Raw genomic sequence first — 20,219 nt, 5'->3', positions numbered from 1 at the left:
GACTGGACCAAGGCCATGCGGCTTGCTAGGAGCACGTCCCGTTAGGCAGGCATCACTGCTTCGACTCGACGAAGAAACCTGAGATGCTGGAAAGCATCAATTTAATACAATGCACACACCGGGTCCTGCTAATCTCAAACTGGGGAATTAAAATTCATCAAACAAACCTCAGGGCTGGCATGTTTGGGCAAGGAGAGAGCTCTGGAACCCCAAGATCACAGAGAATGAATCACACACTTGACAAGCCCACTGCTTACCCTCTCGTCCATGGGAACTCGGGTGGCATCGGCTCGACTGTCTTCCCGCCCCGAGACCCGGGCAACGGAGAGTCCATTCAATGCTGCCAACATGAGCGGCCGCTTCTGTGCCTCCAGAGTGGCCATCTTCTGCTTCTCTAGATTCTTGCGGCAAGAAAAGGCATGTTCTCATTGTTTATTATATGGGTAGAATGCTGGAATGTGTTTTAATCTCCCCAAATCTGTAACTCCCCAGCCAAGGAATGCAGACAATCACCATTAGTGGGGCAGATTCAAACACAGCCTTCCCATTCTTCCCACTGTGTCTGTGGAAGCCAGGTCCTCCGGGACTCCTGAGCTTTTATATAAAAATGGATGAGTGAATGAACTAATAAACAAATAAGTAAGAGCAAAGACGCCATGGAAATACCCCCCTGACATGGGGCTCACTCCAAAAGAAAAAGAAAAAGAAAAAAAGCAAAACTGTGCACTAGCAAGATGCTTCTAGAAGGTAAGGGCTGAAGGAAGACAGAGCGAGGGAGAGAGAAACAGCCAATCCAGTCACAGTGATGGACCATTTAGTCAGATCAAAATGATTTAAAAAAACAAAAAACCATAAACATGGTTTGTTGCATTGTTAAGAAATGCAGATTCACAAACCATAAAGAAAAACCTTCCCAAGTTTCCACTCTGAGGAGTGGAGATGGAGAGAGTCAATCCTATATTAGAACTCTGGTCCTTGGGACAGTCCGCAGTACGAGGGAGATGCAGGTGAGCAGACTTGCCAACACCAAAGTCTCCGGTCGTCCAACGTGATCCATGAGGCATTACCCTTCCTGCTGCATCCGTAAGGCCCCAAGGAATGGGCCCCATGGTTCCCAATGGTCACGGTGGGACATTACTGAATGGGACGCAGCTATGGGAGAATATGGATTTGGGGGCTGAGCAGCCTATTCTGGGAGAGGGTTGGAGGTCTTGTTGGTGGCATTTTTTATTTCCTCTCCAACCTCACCTGCACCAACATTCTGAAACGGGATCAGTCAAGGTTCTGGCTGTTACGTCTAAGGCTACACTCCCTAGTGCCCCCTAAATGGACTGAGGTAGAAAAGGCACCCGTTTTACTCAGGCAATCCAGTGAGAGCATTTCCCAAAAATAATTTTGTCTTAGAAGACAGAAAAATAACGGGACTTCCTAAAGCATATGAGCAGAGGAGTTAAACAGCATTTAAGATTTTGCTCCTGACAGAAGCAAAACTACTCTATTGCTCCTTTTGGATGCCACACGGGAAGGGGTCATCTTATCCCTGGTTTCTCTTCAAGGCTTAAGGTCCTTTTTTTCCCCCAAGTTTATTATTTATAAATTTACTCCCCTGAGAGGTTGGTGATGATGGAGCCATGGTGCTGGCAGAGGACAAGGAGTTAGCAGATTATGCCAAGCGTGGGGGGACAGGCGGGCATTACAACCCCACACAGTCAGCCTCTCAATGTCACCCAGAGTCAGAATGGAGCTCTGGCCTTTCTGAGGGATGGCCACCAATGCGAGGCTTCATCCACTGTCAGAACCAGCCCAGCCGACAAACTAAAGGAACATCTCAGTGGAAGACTAACTGGGAGAGTCAGAAAAGTGCCGAGGTTCACCTTCAGCCGAAAGAATGGCCCCGGCTTCTCAATCCCAGGAAGAGTTTGAAGATTCTGGATTTCAATTTTGGGGCTTTTGTTTGTTTGTTTGCTTGCTTATTAGTGTTTGTGACAAATAATTTTCCTGTTATCTCTTTTAATTGGGAACATTTCACTTCCTCTGTGAAATTCTGAGAAAAGCAATCATTTTGGGAAAAAAAAAAAGTCCCTAAGGTCCTCCAAACAGTCCTTCTGCTTCCTTCCATCTGTACCATAAGGGAACACTAACAAGGCCTAAGGCAAAAAGTAACTATCTTGTCTTTCTTGGAAAAGGGTTACTAGTTACCTAGTGAAAACCGAAACCCCAGTGATAAACGATTTTTCTTAGTTCCTTTTCATTTACCCTATACATTTGTTACCAGAGATAAAAAAAAAAAAAAATAACTCAGAAATCTGATTTGGCTTTTTCTCTTCTTGGCACCCGACTTGGGGCTCAGGAGCTAGACAGTAAAATGTCCTCAAGGCAGCAGTAGCAGCCGGAAGGAGGAGCTACCACAGCAGCAGGTCTGAATCATCCATCAAACAGACAAGTGGCTCCAAAATTATGGAGAGTTGCCACAGGGGACATTCCCACCATACCTGCGACCCCCACCCCCACCCCTGCCGCCCAGTTCCCCTTTGGTTAGATTTTCTCACTGTTTCATCAAAAACAGCAGATGGAGAACCACCCCAACCTTCAGGGCCACTGGCACTGTCACCATCTCACTGGCACAGTGGCTCACTGAAGAACCTCCTAGTCCTTCCCTAAGGTCAAGACATCAGCCAAGGGCAGCGATCCCTGAGCTCCTGAGTATATATAATCTGGAAAAAAAAAATCAATGGGAAATGAAATAGGGACGGGATACCGATGTTCCTGCGCCACAATTAAGGGATGAAATCAGTTACTCACTATTATCCATATGGATGGGGTGGGTGAGCCCATGGGAAAAATGGTGGAAACGCCCTTCCTTCTCTGTGACGGCACAAGAAGCTCTATGTAGGGAGTCAGGGCCATGGGTTTGGATCCAGGGTTTTGTTTAACACAGGTAACAGTAGGAGAGGATAAGATGACCACCATGAGTTTATGGGACCATGAAGGTATCAATAAACCTCAAATCAGCAGGGGAAACAGCAGAGCGGAATGCTCTGACTGACAGGTTCTTGAGTTGTGGTAAAGAAGCTTCCGGGGCCAAAACACGCTGAAAATCCATCTCCATCAAAGCATGACTTTTTCCAAGCTGGGAAAGCTCTCCCCAGGGCGCCACCCCCGTGTTTCATTCCATCCCCCAGCCAAATGGTTTTATTGGCCAGAGGCAAAAGCACATCTTTCACAATTTCCCTCTAGGTTTGCAAAAAGTGGAAAAAGTTATGCCTGTACCAAATTCTTAGTGCTACTCTACTTGGGGCCAAATCTGGGCTGCTGGGAATGTTCTGAAAATTTGTTTAAAGTAATGAAGTTGCTGCAGATTAGATTCCTGAACCCCAAAACGTGGCTTCCTTAAAACTCTGGCCCTTAGCTGTTCTCTTCAGCTTGATTACCCATAGGGCGCAGGGAGACTTGTAAAAGGAAGGGAGTCTAAGAAGCCCCTCGAAGCAAATTTAACTTGGCAGCTGGCCTGGAGTTCCCACATGCCAGCTACCTTATGTAGAGATACGGTACCTGCAGAGGAGAAGTCAAGAACTGTCTCATTAGTTGTAAGGATGTGATTTTTCATTTTTTAAGGGAGTGAAAATGTCCAGAACAAGCAGCAACAGTAATCTGAATTATTTTTTTTAAGTAGCAACTACAGGGATACCTTGGAGGGGTGGGGGCTCAGTCAGCAAAACGTCTGACTCTTGGTTTCAGCTCAAGTCATGATCTCAGGGTCATGGGATCCAGCCCCGGGTCAGGCTTTGCACTTGACTTGAAGTCCGCCTGAGAATCTGTCCCTCTCTCTCTGCCCCTCCCCCCGCTCACTCTCTCACTCTCAAATAAAATAAATAAATAAAATTTTAAAGTCCCAACTACAATCTAGCAATTTTCTCATTAGGACATAATTTACTTTGTCAGTCTGTGTGTGCACCTGTTACCTACACACTCTTGCTCGGACCATACCCGGCCCTCCAGCTGGCACATATCCTGAAAGACAGTGAATCATGTCTAGTATCAGGCATCTTCAAACGTTGTACATGTGTGTAGATGCACGCGTGTATTCACACGCACACGCGTGCGTTCTGACAGAATGAGCTCAACAGGGAACTGAAGCTCACTGGTGAATTCGTGAGTTTACTGTCATGTTCTTGGGTTGTGTTAAACATCCGTTGAAAGAAAATCTGAAAGGAAGGCTGGACACATCCCGGTGCAGTCAACACCGGTGAGCCATCCTGACGCAGAGATCGCCACTCAGAGCTGCGCTCGGGAGGGGGGGGTCGCTCTCTCACACGATCTCATAGGGGGAAACAAGCTTTCCCCCGAAAGAACCAACAGGAGATGCAGGAAGGAGAGCTCCGAGCAGCTCACACGACGGGACGTCTGACCCTGAACAGAGCGCACGACACCGGCCCGGACCCCGGCCCGACAACCAGCCTGCACGCAGCATCCTAAGGCCACACCGGTGCGTGGTGCCAAGTACACCAGTCGGGGCCCTGAGTGCAAATGGAAGATGGAACCGAAAGGGTGAAACACAAAGTTCTGTGAAAGAAAACAGCCTGTTGAAATGCTCACTGATCCGCCAACTCCCCAACGTCCGGGTGCTTCCATACTCAGAGTCACGGCAAAGAGGCAGAGGACACTGCAGGGGACACAGACCCCGCCCCGGGAGAGCAGGACACTTACCCTGAGCGCCATCTCTCTCTCTATAATGCTGTCTTCCAGCGAGAACATCTCGGACACGGGTCTCTCCTTCACAGGCTCTTTTTTGACCCGTTCCTTCACGCTCGTCAGGTCGGGTTCAGAGATGGACGGACCGAGGGAAGGCCCGGCCACAGCCAGCTGGTCGGCTCGGGAGACGCTGATGGCCTTGGCCGGCCCGTGTCTCAGGACCCTGGCCCTGGCCACAGCGGGAGGCAGGCCGACCTGGTCTTGCCTCAGCGCCCCGTTGCTGACGCTCTTCCTTGGGCCGGGGTACTCGGGTGGGGGTTTGTTTGGGATCCGGGCCAAGGCTGCCTGTAGCTGGGCACTGTACCCCATCTTCTCCCGGAGCACGGGGATCTGTGGCACCGAGCCCGGGACCTCCTCGTCCTCCTCGTCCTCGCTCTCACTGCTGTGGATCAGCATGGTGGCATCGGACAAAGTCTTCTTGTGGTGGTAATGGGGAAGCTGGTGAGCCTCGTGGCTCCCGGGCACCTCCTCGGGGGGCCCCTGCTCCCGGAGGGTGTTCCGGCGAGCCGTGGGGATGTTGAGGGACTTCAAGGTCATGGCTTCCATGCCCCGCACCATGCTGCTCATCACCTCCAGGCTGTGGCGCTTATTCACGGGGCCGCGGTGCTTGGTGGCCGTGAGGGGCTCGCTCACCTCCTGCAGAGACTGGTGCACCACCGGCGAGCTGTCCTCTTGGAAAGTCTTCACCGAGAGCTGCACTTTGCGGGTCACCAGGTCGGGGCTGCTGCCGCTGACGTACTTGTGGCGGTGGCTGGCGAGGTCCGGGGTGCTGGTGGCAGGGCGCGGCCGCGGGTAGGGGGGCGGCGGCCTGAAGAGATAGTTTTTGAGCATGTGGGCCGCGCTGTAGCTCTGCGCGCCCTGGAGCTGCGTGTTGGCCAGCTCGGGGGTGCTCACCGTGTGGGAGATGGCGCTGGCCCCCGGCTTGCTCGGCACCGTGCAGCTCTTTGGGTTCATCGGGTCGGACGGACTGACGAGCTTGTTACCGTAGCCGCCCTGGGGCCCGTAGGGGACGGTGTAGGGGTGCCGCTCCCGCATCTCGGGCTGGCTGTACACCAGATCCTCCGGCTGGTTGTAGGCGTGCGTGTTGATGATGTTGAGGTTTCGCAGAGACTGGCTCTGGCTGTCCGTGGGCAGGACCCCCCTGTTCAACTGTCGCATGACTGTCTCGTAATCAGGGGTGGGCCGGTAAGACGGCACGATGATGGCGCTGTGCCGGTGGCTCGGGATGTAGTCCGCCCGCATGATGTCGCTCCCCGGGATACTGAGGCTGGAGGACACGGGAGAGGCCTGGACAAACGTCTGCGAGCAGCTGAGGGAGTTGACGCTATGCGCACTACACACGCTGCCGTTGGCGACGGTGCCGTTTAAATAGCTCAAGTCCAGGCTGTTGTGAGAGTTGCGATATAAGGCTTCCTCATTCCCGTGGACGATGCTGTCTACAAGGAGTCAAACAAAGGCACGTGAGCCCCCACATCGCCCTGCTTCGACTGAGTTCCCCCTCACACTTGTGGGTGTGATTTTTTAGAAGGCATGAAAAGTGAAACCCTGGGGTCGCCACCCAAACATTCCACAGGAAAACTAGGAATTTTGGGTGAGCTGCCAACATACAGAAGGAACCCTTGAAAGCATACTAAAAAGAAAAAAATCTAATCAACGCAAGCCATGCCCATTTGGGATAGTTACTACCTGGGTCAGTTCTCGATTTTGCCATCAGCTTTGAAATCAGGCACCAACAGTGGCCTTCATGCTGGGTGAATCTGTCTTCTTGTTCAGGGTCCAGCAACAGAGGACTGGATATTTGGGCCGGGAAGTCAAGAACTTCAACAGGGCAACAGATTTGACATTACCGAGCACCTGTAGCTTAGGTTCCTGACTGTGTCGGCAAAGGTCCCTTCACCTGAGGGACAGCTGAGCGTTAAGACACAAGACAGGGATGCAGTCGTGATGTCCGCGTGCATGGCTAGCTTGCTGTGACGAGCTCCCAGAGGAGGGCAAAAGCAGAATCAGGAGTTCAGCCACTGCCTACAACTCTCCTCTAAAATCAGTTTCCTCACTGAGGTCAATTCACATTCAAATTAATAAGAGTCCAAGGAGGTATCGAAAGAGATAAAAAGTACATTTCTAAAGTCAGGCCCATCTAGGTGTCCGGGGTTCCTTTAAAACACACACACACACACACACACACACACACACCCCTCGAGGAAGGCAACCTCTTGCTGAGACACTTTTCGGTGGGCAAAGTGCATTCACGTTCAAACTATGGATTTAAGCATGAGCAAAGGAAAGGAAGACAAGGCAGAAAGACAAACAAAACAAAAAAACAAAACACCCCCAACCAACCAGAAAAGGTGACTGAAAACACTCAGCTGCCCGAAGAGGAGGGTGCTCCCAGACTAGAGGAGAGTTGCTGGGTAAGAAAACCCAGCAGAGCACGGAGACAAAAGTGTTCCCCTTCTAGCTCTAGTGGGGTTTGGTGTTTTCCCACAGAAGCAGGGAAACTTTGCTAGTCTTCTTATAAAAAGTAAGTGTTTTATTAAATAGCCTTCATTATCTAAGTTTCCAATTGCACATTCTGACAGCACAGAGAAATTCAAAATCGCTGGCATAGGATAACACAGAAACTAATGATACATTTAACATATTGTCAGCCTCCCAGTTTAATTTCGTTCCTTTTCTGAGATGCCGTTAGTGTGACGAAGAGCTCTGGCTCTTGACACCAATTTTCCTCTCCAAGCTCCTCCAACTCTCCTTCTGTATCCCACTTTCTGTATCTGCAAAATGGAATAATGGTACCTATGACGTGGATTTATGCTGAGGATTAAATGAAACAATACATTGCAAGGGCTTAGCACAGTGCTTCGGGAGTGGAATTGCGCTATAAATGTTAATTGTGATTATTAGAATCATTATTACTGGATTGGATTTTTCTCACACATTTTACATGATGATGTTTTGGGGGAGGAAAAGAGGAAGAAAAGAGATTTACTTGGAAGCAAGAACAAGTGCACAGACAACTGGCAGACAAGAGTGAAAAACAGTTGGGAGGATTTGTGCCTCTGTTCTAAGTATTCTGGACGTCTGTATTCTCCGTCACCGTGAGAGCCCAGTGCACTGTTACAAGCTTTCCGATAAGGGCAGTGAGGGTGAAGAGTATTCGATTGGGCTTACTGGCCCTCTCTCTTCTCCAAGTCCACTTACCAGAGGCAGAAGAAAAAGGAACTTGCCCCCTTCCGTCTCCCAACTCCCCTGGCAGCCAATTCTGGAAAAACTTTCCTCTCCGGGGCCAATGACATTCTCTGCCTTTCATACATCAAAAGTGCTGCTGTCATTCAGACAATGACAAAGTCAAGACAAAAGTATGACTGTCGTCTAAAAAAACCCTGTCTTTCCTGCTCACAGGTACTCAACTTTTCGTCTTAAGAAGGGAAAATGGCAAGCCCAAGTTACCTTGTGAAGTGTGCGTTTCCGAGTAGTGTTCCCCACACTGGACGTGCATGGGAGGCAAGATGTACGGCTGCTGTCGGGGCTGAAAGAGAAAACACGGCAAAGCTGGGAAGGCCGCGGCACAAGGGGCCATGGACGATCGCTCGCAGGGACCCCACCCATCACTCACCCACACCTGCGGGGAAGCTCGGCCTGTCCGCCCTTGACCCATACCTCTTTCTCGCTCCTCGGTACCCCTGACTCCTCACTAAGTTTAGGACTGGAGAAACGGGAAAGGGAGGAGTAGTGAGGCTGGTTCAAGGTGGGAGAGATAAATACAATGAACATATCATCCATTTCCTGATACACTTGCAAGACTCCCAATGCCTTTTTAAGGAATAACTCAGAACATGGATAGTATTCTGTTCTACCCAAGAAATAACGTGACAATGGGGGAACTCTTTTTCATTCTATTAAAAATTGGCTGTACCTATAACCCTTGTTTACAGTACATCAACTTCCAACAGGGACAAGGGAGTGCTGAGCTGGGTCCACTTGCAAACTCATGTAAAAATCTGAAGGGTGACCCACAACAGTAAGTGTGTAGTTCGCAAGACCACTTATGGACCCTCCCATTGGAGAACCCAAAATGGAAGGGCCTGGCAGGGATTCCAGTTCAACCATCTCCCCCTCTACGCACACCCCCTTTGGTGAAGAATCTTTTCCAAGAGATTCTTAAAGATGGCCATTTAGCCTCAATCTGATTAACTTCCTGCTGTAGTTAAGGGTGAACTCAGAGGGAAAAAAAAAAATTCTTAGACAGGTTCAATATTTGGTGAGCCAACAAAGGAAATACAGTAAGTTGCTAATGGGATCTAGAGCAAGACATTGAACCTGAGTAGGTCTCAGCTTCTTGTCAATCATAAATCATGCCTCTTCCCCCCATGAGAAACAATAATCATTTTATTTATATATTGGGATTCCAGATGAGAACTTGCTTGAAGAAAAAGCTTTGATACTAACAAAAAAATCTTTTAAAAACTTTAAGCCTGTAAACTACCAAGCAAAATATCTTATATTGCTATTTGATTATTCTGAAATTAGCCTTATAGATACTGGTTTAACTGTTATTGCTCTAGGAAGGAAGTTGAGATCAAGCCAAAAAAAAAAAAAAAAAAACAAACAAACAAACAAAAAAACCAGAGCCAGCAGGGGTCACACTTTCTCAGTGTCCCTCCATTAAAGAAGAGCACTCTCCAGAATCATGACTCATCTACCACTTCCTCTGCCATAAATGATGCTTAAGCATCTAAAGGGCAAATAAAGAAGGTGAAGACAGGGGATCCAAAAATGAAAAAGAGTCAGGAGAGAAGAAATGAAGAACTGAAACTAATCTAAGAAATTAGTTCATTGTACCAAAGAAAAGGTGCTGAATCACTATTGGCTTTTCTAAGTATTCCCAAATCTCCCTTTGGCTGGTTTTTGAATTATAATTTTAAAATATTTTTCCTCTTCTTGGTAATACATCATTCAACTCAGTTTTTCCAGAGTGGGACAGCCAGTTTTGAGGCTTGAAACAAAAACAGCAGGAAGGGATTCATACAAGGTAGGAGAAACACGTGGTAAGGCACGGTTAGCTTGCTGCCTTTTCTCACACTTATTTTTTTAAAAAGCCAATAATTAAGTGATTGTTTATGAACTGGCATTAAATGTAGAGCAAAGAACAAAATAGCAAACACTCCAAATACCATTTCAGGATATTATTTATTCCATATAATATATATATATGTATATATTCCGTATATATAATGCATATTATTCTATTTCTTTCCAGACCTGTTAATACAGAAACAAGTGAGATGCTATAACATGGGCAGCCAAAGAGCAAGAGAAAAGTAGCAGTCCTGGGCATCAGCAAGGAAGCCAAAAAGAGACAATGCCACTCATCCCAGGGAACTCCTGGTGAAATTGTTTAAGCCTAAGGGTACAGGAAGTGGGGGAAGACTTGAATTTGGCTTCCTGCAAACTGTCTTCATCTAGATAAAATAGGAAAGCCTCTTTATCTTCTCTAGATAAGTAAGATGAAATCCAATCACAAGACAGCCTTACAGTGCTTTGCCCCTATGGTGTTTCAAGGACATAAGTGAAAAATTATCTCCCTAATGAAGACATGTGGACTCTACAGAAAAAATTAAAATAATATTCACAAAGGAGACGTATAAAGAAACCAGTGCCATGAAGAAATCTATTAATGCCACAAGGGAAAAGCCCAAAGTGACCCTTGAGATCTCCAAGGCAAGGACCACTTGTGATATACTGTGCATGATATCAAGATTAATAATATTCATGTGGGGACTCAGAAATGTGATGACATATGGTGCAATTTTAGAATTCTAAGAGTTCATTGTCTATGCATTTTCCAGAAAAAAAAAAATCCCCAAAACTTTCCTTTTAAAAGACAAGTTAAAGATGTCCTATAGGGTATACACTATGTATGAGAAAAAAATCAATTTTATTCTATCCTGGCAAAGAAAATCCTCAACTAGAAAATGTTAGAGGTCACATATTTATTTTGATATTGTGTCAGATATCACAACCTAAAATACAAGAAATATCACTTAAAACAAGTAGATACTTTAAAGGGAACCAACTCTCCTGCATCATTTTATGATATTATCCTTAACTCATCCTCAAAATAAAACACGGCCTAAGATAGAACACATATATTGAAATGAGAATTGTGTTTCCTTATTCAGAAGAGGAGCAGTTACAACAACAACAACAACAACAACAACAACTATGTTAGTTAGAAAAGCAGATCAATTCAGTCAATCAATTTTGTCAACTTTAAAATTGGAAGATGTGGAATTAATCTTCTCTACCGAAAACCCTACCTGAGACCATCGACAGTAAACTCATTCAATTTGGGTTCATTTGAAAAGCATTTTCCCCCCCTCCCTCCCTTTCTTTCTCCCTTCCTTCCTTCCTTCCTTCCTTTCTTAAGAGAGGGAAAGGGGGATGGGGGAGAGGAAGAGAAAGAATCTTAAGCAGGTTCCATGCCCAGCACAGAGCTGGATGTGGGGCTTGATCTCACAACCCTGAGATCATGACATGATCCCAAATCAAGAGTTGGATGCTTAACCAACTGAGCCACCCTGGTGTCCTTAAAAAGCATTTTCTGTCTAGTTTATTAAGTTCTATCTATGGGCAGTGAATATAAAAAAATCGTGGAGCTTTTAACTGAAGACACATCTGTATGAGGCAACCAGGAACAGTGAGTGATAAAACCATAGATGAACGAGTGGACGAAAACACATGTAATAGGTTACTCGTTTAAGAAACATGATCTCATCGGCCCTGAGACTTACTCTTAAGGGGTGAACGTGAGCCACACTTCAAGAAGTGATGGCCATAGATGGGCACGTGGATGTCCCACATGATGGGACATGAATGGGACAATGGATGTCCACCACACCTGCTTGGCAGACTGATGCTCTTCTGGGTTCTCATCAGATCTCACCTGGTCAAGGCGCCCTAGGCATGTCTCCTCTCAAATTAGCAACAAAAGGCCACTCCATTCCCAACAGTCAGACCATTTGATTGCTGAAGACTTTATACGTACCAGAGAGGACCGGCTCCAGGTGGGCTGGCGTCTGATGGGGGGTGGAGAATTTGATTGTCTAAATAGAAAGTTAAAAAAATGAGAATGGTCATTACATTTATAAGACACAGACAAGAGAGGGAGAAAAGGGGGAAAACAGACAGGACGGGTAAATAATTTATAGCAAAATGTAAACATTGATTTTCTGAATGAAAAATTTTGATTTCCTTTTTTATTATTTTATTTTCAAAATGTTTAGAGCATGTGACCCTTAGATAATAAATTTTACCAAAGAATAAGGCTTATTTCCAAAGAAAGATTATGAAAGCAAGACTGAAAAATTTCACTATTATTACACGGATTTTTAAAAATTGTATTCTTTGTATCTTTGTGTATGTGTAAAATCTTTCATAATGAAAAACAAGTAGAAAAAATACTTTTTGAAATGCTGCCAGTCAAATGAAATAAAAAACAGGTTAAGTATGTTTGAGTAAGACCATATAAAGTTGTTCTTAGATTAAGATAATATCAACTACAAATATTTATCTCATAAGATCCTTTCCAGACTGAGAATGAACATGAATTTTTTAATGTAGAGATAAAAATGTGTGGGGACTAAGAGTATTATCAAATTCTGGAGCACTGAAATCAAAGGAGCCTTTGAGAAATGGTCCCAAATTTCAGAGCAACACTTTCCCTAGTGCTCAGTGAAATCATAAAAGGACAAAAACAAACAAAACAGGACCTGTAGAGTTTTCCATAAAGCTAGAATTCTTCAATTTAAAACACTCTCCTTAGTCCGATAGTTCACCTTTCCTACACTTTTGTATCTTTTCTTTTATGAAGTGATGGAAGCAGTAAAATAATGTCCTATGTTTTTTAACAACTGGACAAATGCAATATTATAAGACCTAGATTATAGGCTTTATAGTATTATTATAAGACCTGAACTTTTTCTTCTCAAGTTAAGAAATACGGGAACCACTCCCTGGCGCTATATGTGAAGATGACAAGCAGTAGTAGCTCTGTGAGCAAAAAATAAAAATAAAAATAAAAATCGATGATAGTCTTTTTGAGGTCAGGGTGTGAAGACCTCTAGACAAGGAGGCTGCTAAGATGACACCAGATTCATAGAACTTCTGGGGGTTATCCTAGACCTTAATGCAGCCTGCACTGAGTTTCTGATTTTTTGTGTGTATATAGGTGTGTGTGTGTGTGTGTGTGTGTGTATTAAAGAGTCCCGGTTCTTATCATATGAGGTTAGGAACCTCTCAATGCCGGATAGGAATAGGAGAAGAATGGTTATTACAGAAGTAGAAAAGAAAACACAATGTCCTCAGTTTTCACCCTAATATAGGATGTTCACTAATATTAGAAGACCACAAGATAAAAAATACTCAGAAAATTTTATAAATCCACTTGCTGAGAAATGGTCAAACCAGAAGACCACACTAAAATCCACTTCTCGGAACAGTTTTATTTCAACGCACCCTCCAGAAGTCAACCCAAGAATTCCCGTCCGTGTCAAAGACACCCCGACAAAGGAAAGCCCAGAGCAGTGCAGACCCACACGAAGTGATCTAGAGGGAATCTGGTCGGAAAGAAGGGCGAGTGCGCATGCGCTTCTGTAGGCGCACGCGCTCCCGTCCCCAGTCGGGGCTATTTATTTGCTGCTCCCGGGTCCCTGCCCGTCTCAATTTACATTTGCAAACTTTGCCGGCAGACCTGATAACTATCACCTCTCCTTTCAGCCTCCAACAGTGACCAGTTGCAATGACTGGCTTGAAAGAGCCTCCATCGTGGGGAGAAGAAAGTCTGTCAGGACGTGAGGCTCCGGCTCTAAAGCAGCCGCGGTTTTCAGCAGGAACTGCTCTGGGACAATACTCGCGCGCTCTTGGATGTGTCCACTGGGGGCATGGAAAAGCAGTTCCTCGCTTGCATTCATATCCCCGAACTCTTTGAAACACAATTAAGCACCTTGGGTGCCCCAACTGCCGAATGTTCTCTGCTGAGGAACGTCTTTTGAAGGCAACCAAAATAAAGGCAATGATAGCGTGAGGCCCAGCGACGCCACGTCCAAGGTCAGGTCACGTTTAAGTTCCCGTATCAGGCTCCCTTTCCCGTCTTTATTTCCAAATTAGATTTAAAAAACACACATGGACTCGTGACATCTATTAGTGTCTTCCAAGGCTTCCTGTAATTACCCTGGCCTCTCATTTACAGGCAGATGACATGACCCAGGAGCACACGCCGGGTTAGCCAACTGTGTAAGAGAAACAGGGCTGAGGATGACAGACGCTTCTTTTCTTTCAAGTTGGCTTGCCACTCTGTTACACACTTCTGAACCGACTCTGCATCTGACACGAAGGGGCACCCCAGCAAATTGGGAACGGCTCGGCTCCTCCGAACTCCGAGCTGGAGGACGGAAAGGCACTAATGCGGGCCGACCCATCCAGGTAGTCAAGCTCTCACAGTCAATTTGTGAATTATTTTCTCTCCAGGCATATGCACTACGCCAGACAGTCTTCATCATTAAAGATCTTTCGCTCCTGCCTGGATTCAGCTTATTCCTTTAGCTTCGGCGAGGAGGGAGGGAGGGAGGAGGGCGAACGGAAAAAGTGATCTAAGCCATCTACGACATCCCTAAAGCCCATGAACTGAACGTGAGCGAGCCACCCGGGGAGGTGCCGGGCTCCACGCTTACTTACTCAGTGCAGATTTTGTTTTGTTTGTAAAACTTGTGCCGTGTAGCAAACAACCGAGAAATGTACTTGGCATTTTCAATATCGTCCTTGGGAAAGAAGAGATGGGGAAAAAGTAAATATTTGTTTGACTGTAGATGCGTTTCCCTAGGATTCTCCTGAACAGGGCCACATCCCTTCCTCCCATCAGGCCAAGCGCAAAACAGCACCCTGAGCTGTAAACCCACATGCCGAAATCCTACGGTGCACGTGGCTAGGAAGCCCACCCAAGGGTGTAGACAGTCTGTCAGTTACAGAGCAATCTAGGCTCAAGGCACTGGGCTTAGGCTGATGAGCTGCCATGTCTTCACACGGTTTCAAACCAACTGCCTTAAAAAGAAATGAATGAAGACAGAGCCTGGAAGGAACACCGAGCTTCTCTGAGATGGCCCCTGAGGTGCATGAACAGTCTTGGCTCTCGAGGGGGTGCTCAACAGAAGGTTGAGCTACGTCAGGCCCGGCTTGGGCGGCGGTGGGGAAGGAAATCCAGGTCAGCCGGCTAAAGAAAATGCCGGGCAGCGTCATCCAGGGGTTACTGGATGCGGGTTTGTAACTTGAGCGCTGAGGAGCGTGGCACACCAGACATGTGATCCACCACAAACACAGCAGGTGGAGGAACCCAAACCCCAGAGTCCAAACACAGCCTGGAAACCTCGCATTTTGAACAGGAAATTACCATCACTACCCGGAAATGAGTAATGATAGCACTGGGCGAGGGCTAGGCAGTTATCAGTTCGAGAGAATATTTATCCTCTCATGATACAGAGAGCAAGAAAAGAATGTCGTGAGGTAAGAAATCAAACAGCAAGCTGCCTGTCGGACCCTGCCCCATATTTCCATTTTGCTCACCGTGTGAAAGAGGGCAGTCTCTTCCTTGTTGATGAGCTCCACTAGAATAGTAGACTTGTTGTGAGTGATGTTCCCGATATCATTCCACCTGGCCAAAAGATAGGCAACTGGGTTTGCCAATGATGTTCCATGCAGCTATGAAATAGCGTAGGAGGGTCGTCTGCTAGTGGGGAGTCTCATTTGACAAATTATGATTTAACCACAGTTTTGAAAGCTTAACAATCTTTCTCTCCAAGCAAAAGAGTAAAACACAACATGCATTGACTTAAATACCTAAAAATGCTATAAAACATCCATCTAGATACTGCTGTTCTTAAGGTACGGTTTCCTTCATGACTAATGATGAGGAAAATATTCGAGGATTCTCTGCCTTGTTTTTCACATTTCCAAACTACAAAGGATTTCCCATGACCCCCATTTTTAATAACAGAGGAGCATATTATTTTAAAGTCATGCGTTTCCAGGAATCCAGGCCAAAGAATCCACACAGATTCTGTGTTGCAACGTATGCTACAGATGGATTATGCCACAAGAAAAAGTGCCCAGGGAATGTTTAATGTGTCTCCATTTTTGTGATGGGTCATATACATACACACACACAAACACACACACTTCCTTCCCTTTCCTCAGGAAGACCTTCACTAAAATGAGACACATGAAATAACCACCAGACAAGGGAAGGTAAGCTACTGTTTCCCATCCTACTTGGAGCCAATCTTCAACCATCTCTTACTACTGCCTACCTTCTCTCGGCGCCCCAGTCTATAATTCCCTGCCCACTGCCTCTTCATGTCAACATTACACTTCCCTATCTTCCTCCTTTAAGACTCATCTCAGAAGTCACCTTCTCTCTCTTCCTCATCCCCAACCACCCACATGGGAGGAAAGAATCTGGTGTAGTCCTCTCTGGGGTACTGCATGGTATAATGATTGTTTACTTCTGTGACTGGATCCCCAGCAAAGGCAAACCAGACCACAGGCTCCCTGCCTAGAGAGTCTGCTTTCTTCATCTCTGGCCTCCATGCACTGAGCGATGTACCTAGCACGCGGGATGCAGTAAATGTTTGCTGAAAAAATCAGAAGTCATAATCTTGCCTCCCATCTATACAGAGTATGGGTTCTTCATCAACTCTCTAAGGTAGACAAGGCAAATTGTTTCTACTTCAGAGAGGAGACAATTTAGGCACAAATGAGGACAGGGCTTAGCCATGTTCACCCTGCACATCAGGGATGCAGGAGTTCTACACCTGGGGCTTCCAGGCTTTCCTCCAGTCCTTCCATTACTCCAGTACCAACTGTGTTCACAGACATCTGCCGGGGCCATACGCTCTACAGGGGCTCAACACAGCTGTCTGCTGACTTACAATTCCATCAGATTCCATCTACACGACTCATAGCTAATGTTCCTCAGTGAAGGTCTCTAGAGATAAGAGATAGTTGTTTTCCTCGGGCTCCATTCCTTCAAATCACCTGCCAAAACTCTGGGTCCACTCCTCACTCCACAGCGTGACTCTACCTGGGGGCCTTCTTACCATGACACTATGGTAGAAGTAAATTCCCATCCCGTAGGGGTTTTTAAGATAAGTGCTAAAGAGGTCTGGAAGCAGTTCTTAAGGAACTGAACCAAACCATGAGTGGCTTATCGACAGCAAAGTTTCAAAGGGCTATTTTCTTCGATTTAACCTCTGTAGCTGGAAGGCAAGACTTGTCTACTTTTCCAGACTCAAGGAGAAAATGAAGCATTGACTGAGAACCACGTGAGACAAAATGCCTGGACAGCTTGAAGTGGGCATAAAAATGTGAAGTTACAACTCTGTGCAATTTATGTATTTCATTTGATTACTTTATAATTTGTTGTAGGTATATGGACCTGAGGGAGTACGATCAAAAGAAAGTTAGTTTACTCTACAGCCACAAAGCTCTCTCTCCCTACTCCTGCCTTAATAAGGTCTCCATGCAAAGAGTAAGAGAAAATCAGTGGACAAAAATAGTATCAGGGTGGAGACCTAGCAGGGGAAAGAGCCAATTAGGAAGCTTTTGGTGGTGGGGGGTGGGGGGGGGCGTTTGCAAAATAACCTGCATCAACTATTTATCCAGAGGGTACACAGCTGGGCAAGATCCACTTCCAGAAGGTGGACTTGGCTTTGCCTCTAAGAGCTGTCTTTGATTATCTGCACTAGGTGCACGGCTCTGCCTATCAGATGCACACACAGGAAAGCTGTTCTTCTACTAAACAGTCGGTCATACTGCCCTTGTAAATGAAAGCAACCACACAGTTTTTGAGATCGTTGACACCACGGTGACAACTATGGGCACCCATCCAAGCAAGCTCATTGACATGTAAGAGAGGAGACACTCTGCCAAATCCCTATACCGGTTCTCGCCTCTTCAGCGGAGAAGAGGGTTTAAAATGTGAAATAATGCCCATCACCCAATTATCCCTTCCCATGAATGAATGAATGAATGAATGAATGGAAAAATAAAATACAAAATAAAAGTATCAGCCCTTTAATTTGTGATAACAAATTCACTGCTTTTAAAATGCATTTTCACAAATATAAAATGTTCTATTTTTAATATAAAATGAGTCTTCACTCCTCTGGCATGTGTGGTTAGGCAGAGGGTGATGGAAAATGCGAAGAAGCCAGTCGGGATTTAATGACTGGGCACGGATAACATGGACAAAGGTAACCAGCAGGACTGACTAGACAGCAGGCTTCCAACCAGACTCACAGTTTTGTGCCATTCTTCTGGCTCAGCAGGGTTCAGTAGCACCTTTCCTGGAGTCAAGTGGGAAGAAAGAGCTTCCTCCATCCCCCAACCCCCAAACAGGCCTCTAGGAAAAGTGAGATGCATTTCTCGGTAACTGCTCAAATCTCACAGAGGGCTGATCTTATCTGAGTTGAGAAAAGCTCAACTCTGACCCATAGTCTATCTCTTAACTCACTGGGATCCCTGTGATCTTCGGTGGACTGTTCTAGAGTCCCTCAAGGGGAAAAAGGAAAAAGAGACAAATAAGAGACTACCTGTATATTACTGCTTGTCTTCCGATTCTGTTTCTCACGAAAATCCCCATGAAGAAAATGCCCAGGTGCACACTGTTTCCATGATTGTCCTGCATCATATCAACAGAAGAGCGGTGTGACCAAACAGATGACCAGGGGTCCCGCAGAGCCAAGCCCCTGGGCTGCAGCACCTCCCTGCTGGGGGGGCGCCACACCCCGTTTTCCTGCCGGTGGACGAATGAACCACAGACACCATCAGGTCAGCCGGCAACTCAGCCCTAAAGTGACTCAGCCTGCTGTACAGCCCGGCGCGCCATACACACACACATATATTGTTTTCTTTTACCTCAAATTGTCACATTTTTCCTGTCCAAGAGAGAATTTCAGGATTTTCTCAGATCTGTTGGCAGTTAAGTTTCTCTTTCATGAACGTCTATGAATACCTTTTTCACTTTGGTTTTTTTAAATCAAAATGGCACACGTCCATAGTTTGAGTATGTACGCACATCACACACGTGTGATCACATGTGCCCAAGGTTTGCAGGACCCAGTGGGTCCTTTGGAGCCTGTTTAAAAGAACAGCAGACCTGGCCCCACAATTTCCTCTCCCCAGAGACACCGACTTCCACTGCTTAACACCCTTGTGAGTGTCTATTTGCATCCAGGTGCTTGGTGTTTGATTTTTTTTCCTTAAAGATTTTATTTATTTATTCAACAGAGAGAGAGAGAGAGAGAGATCGATCACAAGCAGCCAGAGAGGCAGGCAGAGAGAGGGGAAGCAGGCTCCCTGCTGAGCAGAGAGCCCGATGTGGGGCTCGATCCCAGGACCCTGAGACCATGAGACCATGACCTGAGCCAAAGGCAAAGGCTTAACCCACTGAGCCACCCAGGCGCCCCCGCTTGGTCTTTCAATTTACAACCTCATGGTCCTCAATCCTGGGATCCTTTCTCGAATTTCCTCTGTTCTTCTTTTGGAACACCCACTATTCAGATGTTGGACATCCTGGGCCCACCTTCTAATCTTATCTCCCAGCTCCCACATTCCCTTTGTTTTTTGGTGAGATTTTATCTTGTAACCTATTACCTCTCCCATTTCTGATATCGTATTTTTAATTTCTGAGAGTTCTTTTCCTTTTTTGAATGTTCCTTTTTTTCTTTTTTTTTAAGATTTTGTTTATTTTTTTGTCAGAGAGAGAGCGCACAAGCAGGAGGAGGGGCAGAGGGAGAAGGAGAAGCAGACTCCCTGCTGAGCAGGGAGCCCAATGTGGGACTTGAACCCAGGATCCTGGGATCATGACCTTAGCCAAAGGCAGACACTTAACCAACTGAGCCACCCAGGTGCCCCTGAATGTTCCTTTTTCTTTTTTTTTTTTTAAGATTTTATTTATTTATTTGACATAGAGAGATCACAAGTAGGCAGAGAGGCAGGCAGAGAGAGAGGGGGGAAGCAGGCTCCCCGCTGAGCAGAGAGCCCGATACGGGGCTCGATCCCAGGACCCTGGGATCATGACCCGAGCCGAAAGCAGAGGCTTAACCCACTGAGCCACCCAGGTACCCCTGAATGTTCCTTTTTTAAAAGCAATCTATTCCTTTAAGGAGGAGAGATACTTTTATCTTTTTATCTGGGAGACTCCGAGGACGGTATTTCAGACACGGGAGTTCTCCACCCTGCAGAGTCTCTGCACCTTCTAGGCTGCTTCGCTCCCTTTCCCTGGCCTCTGTCATTCCTTGGGGGCCTGAATGGTGATGCTCGGCCCTCTACTCGTGCTCCGGATTGGGACACTCAGCACTGGCTGGGAGCTCCATGAGCACAGGAGGGGTGTGAGGATGGCAGAGCTGCGGGGCAGT

At 46.3% G+C, this 20,219-nt stretch overlaps 1 protein-coding gene across 2 annotated transcripts in view; it reads right to left on the bottom strand.

Annotated features, from left to right (window-relative positions):
• PTPN14 (protein tyrosine phosphatase non-receptor type 14) overlaps positions 1-20,219 on the bottom strand; it is a 166,546-nt gene that overhangs the window by 16,687 nt on the left and 129,640 nt on the right. For both annotated transcript variants that reach the window (XM_032862746.1, XM_032862747.1), the window contains exons 8-14: positions 18,393-18,481; positions 15,367-15,454; positions 14,485-14,567; positions 11,798-11,855; positions 8,200-8,278; positions 4,708-6,188; positions 258-401 (exon numbers count right to left, since the gene is read on the bottom strand). In XM_032862746.1, coding sequence (XP_032718637.1) covers positions 258-401; positions 4,708-6,188; positions 8,200-8,278; positions 11,798-11,855; positions 14,485-14,567; positions 15,367-15,454; positions 18,393-18,481 — 2,022 coding nt within the window. The remainder of the gene's footprint in view (positions 1-257; positions 402-4,707; positions 6,189-8,199; positions 8,279-11,797; positions 11,856-14,484; positions 14,568-15,366; positions 15,455-18,392; positions 18,482-20,219) is intronic.

This window comes from Lontra canadensis, unplaced genomic scaffold (assembly GCF_010015895.1).
Source record: "Lontra canadensis isolate GAN:19392208 unplaced genomic scaffold, GSC_riverotter_1.0 scaffold24, whole genome shotgun sequence".
In the NCBI taxonomy this organism is placed as follows: Eukaryota; Metazoa; Chordata; class Mammalia; order Carnivora; family Mustelidae; genus Lontra; species Lontra canadensis.
The sequence above is the reverse complement of the archived record's forward strand: the minus strand, read 5'-3'. Positions and strand labels throughout refer to the sequence as shown.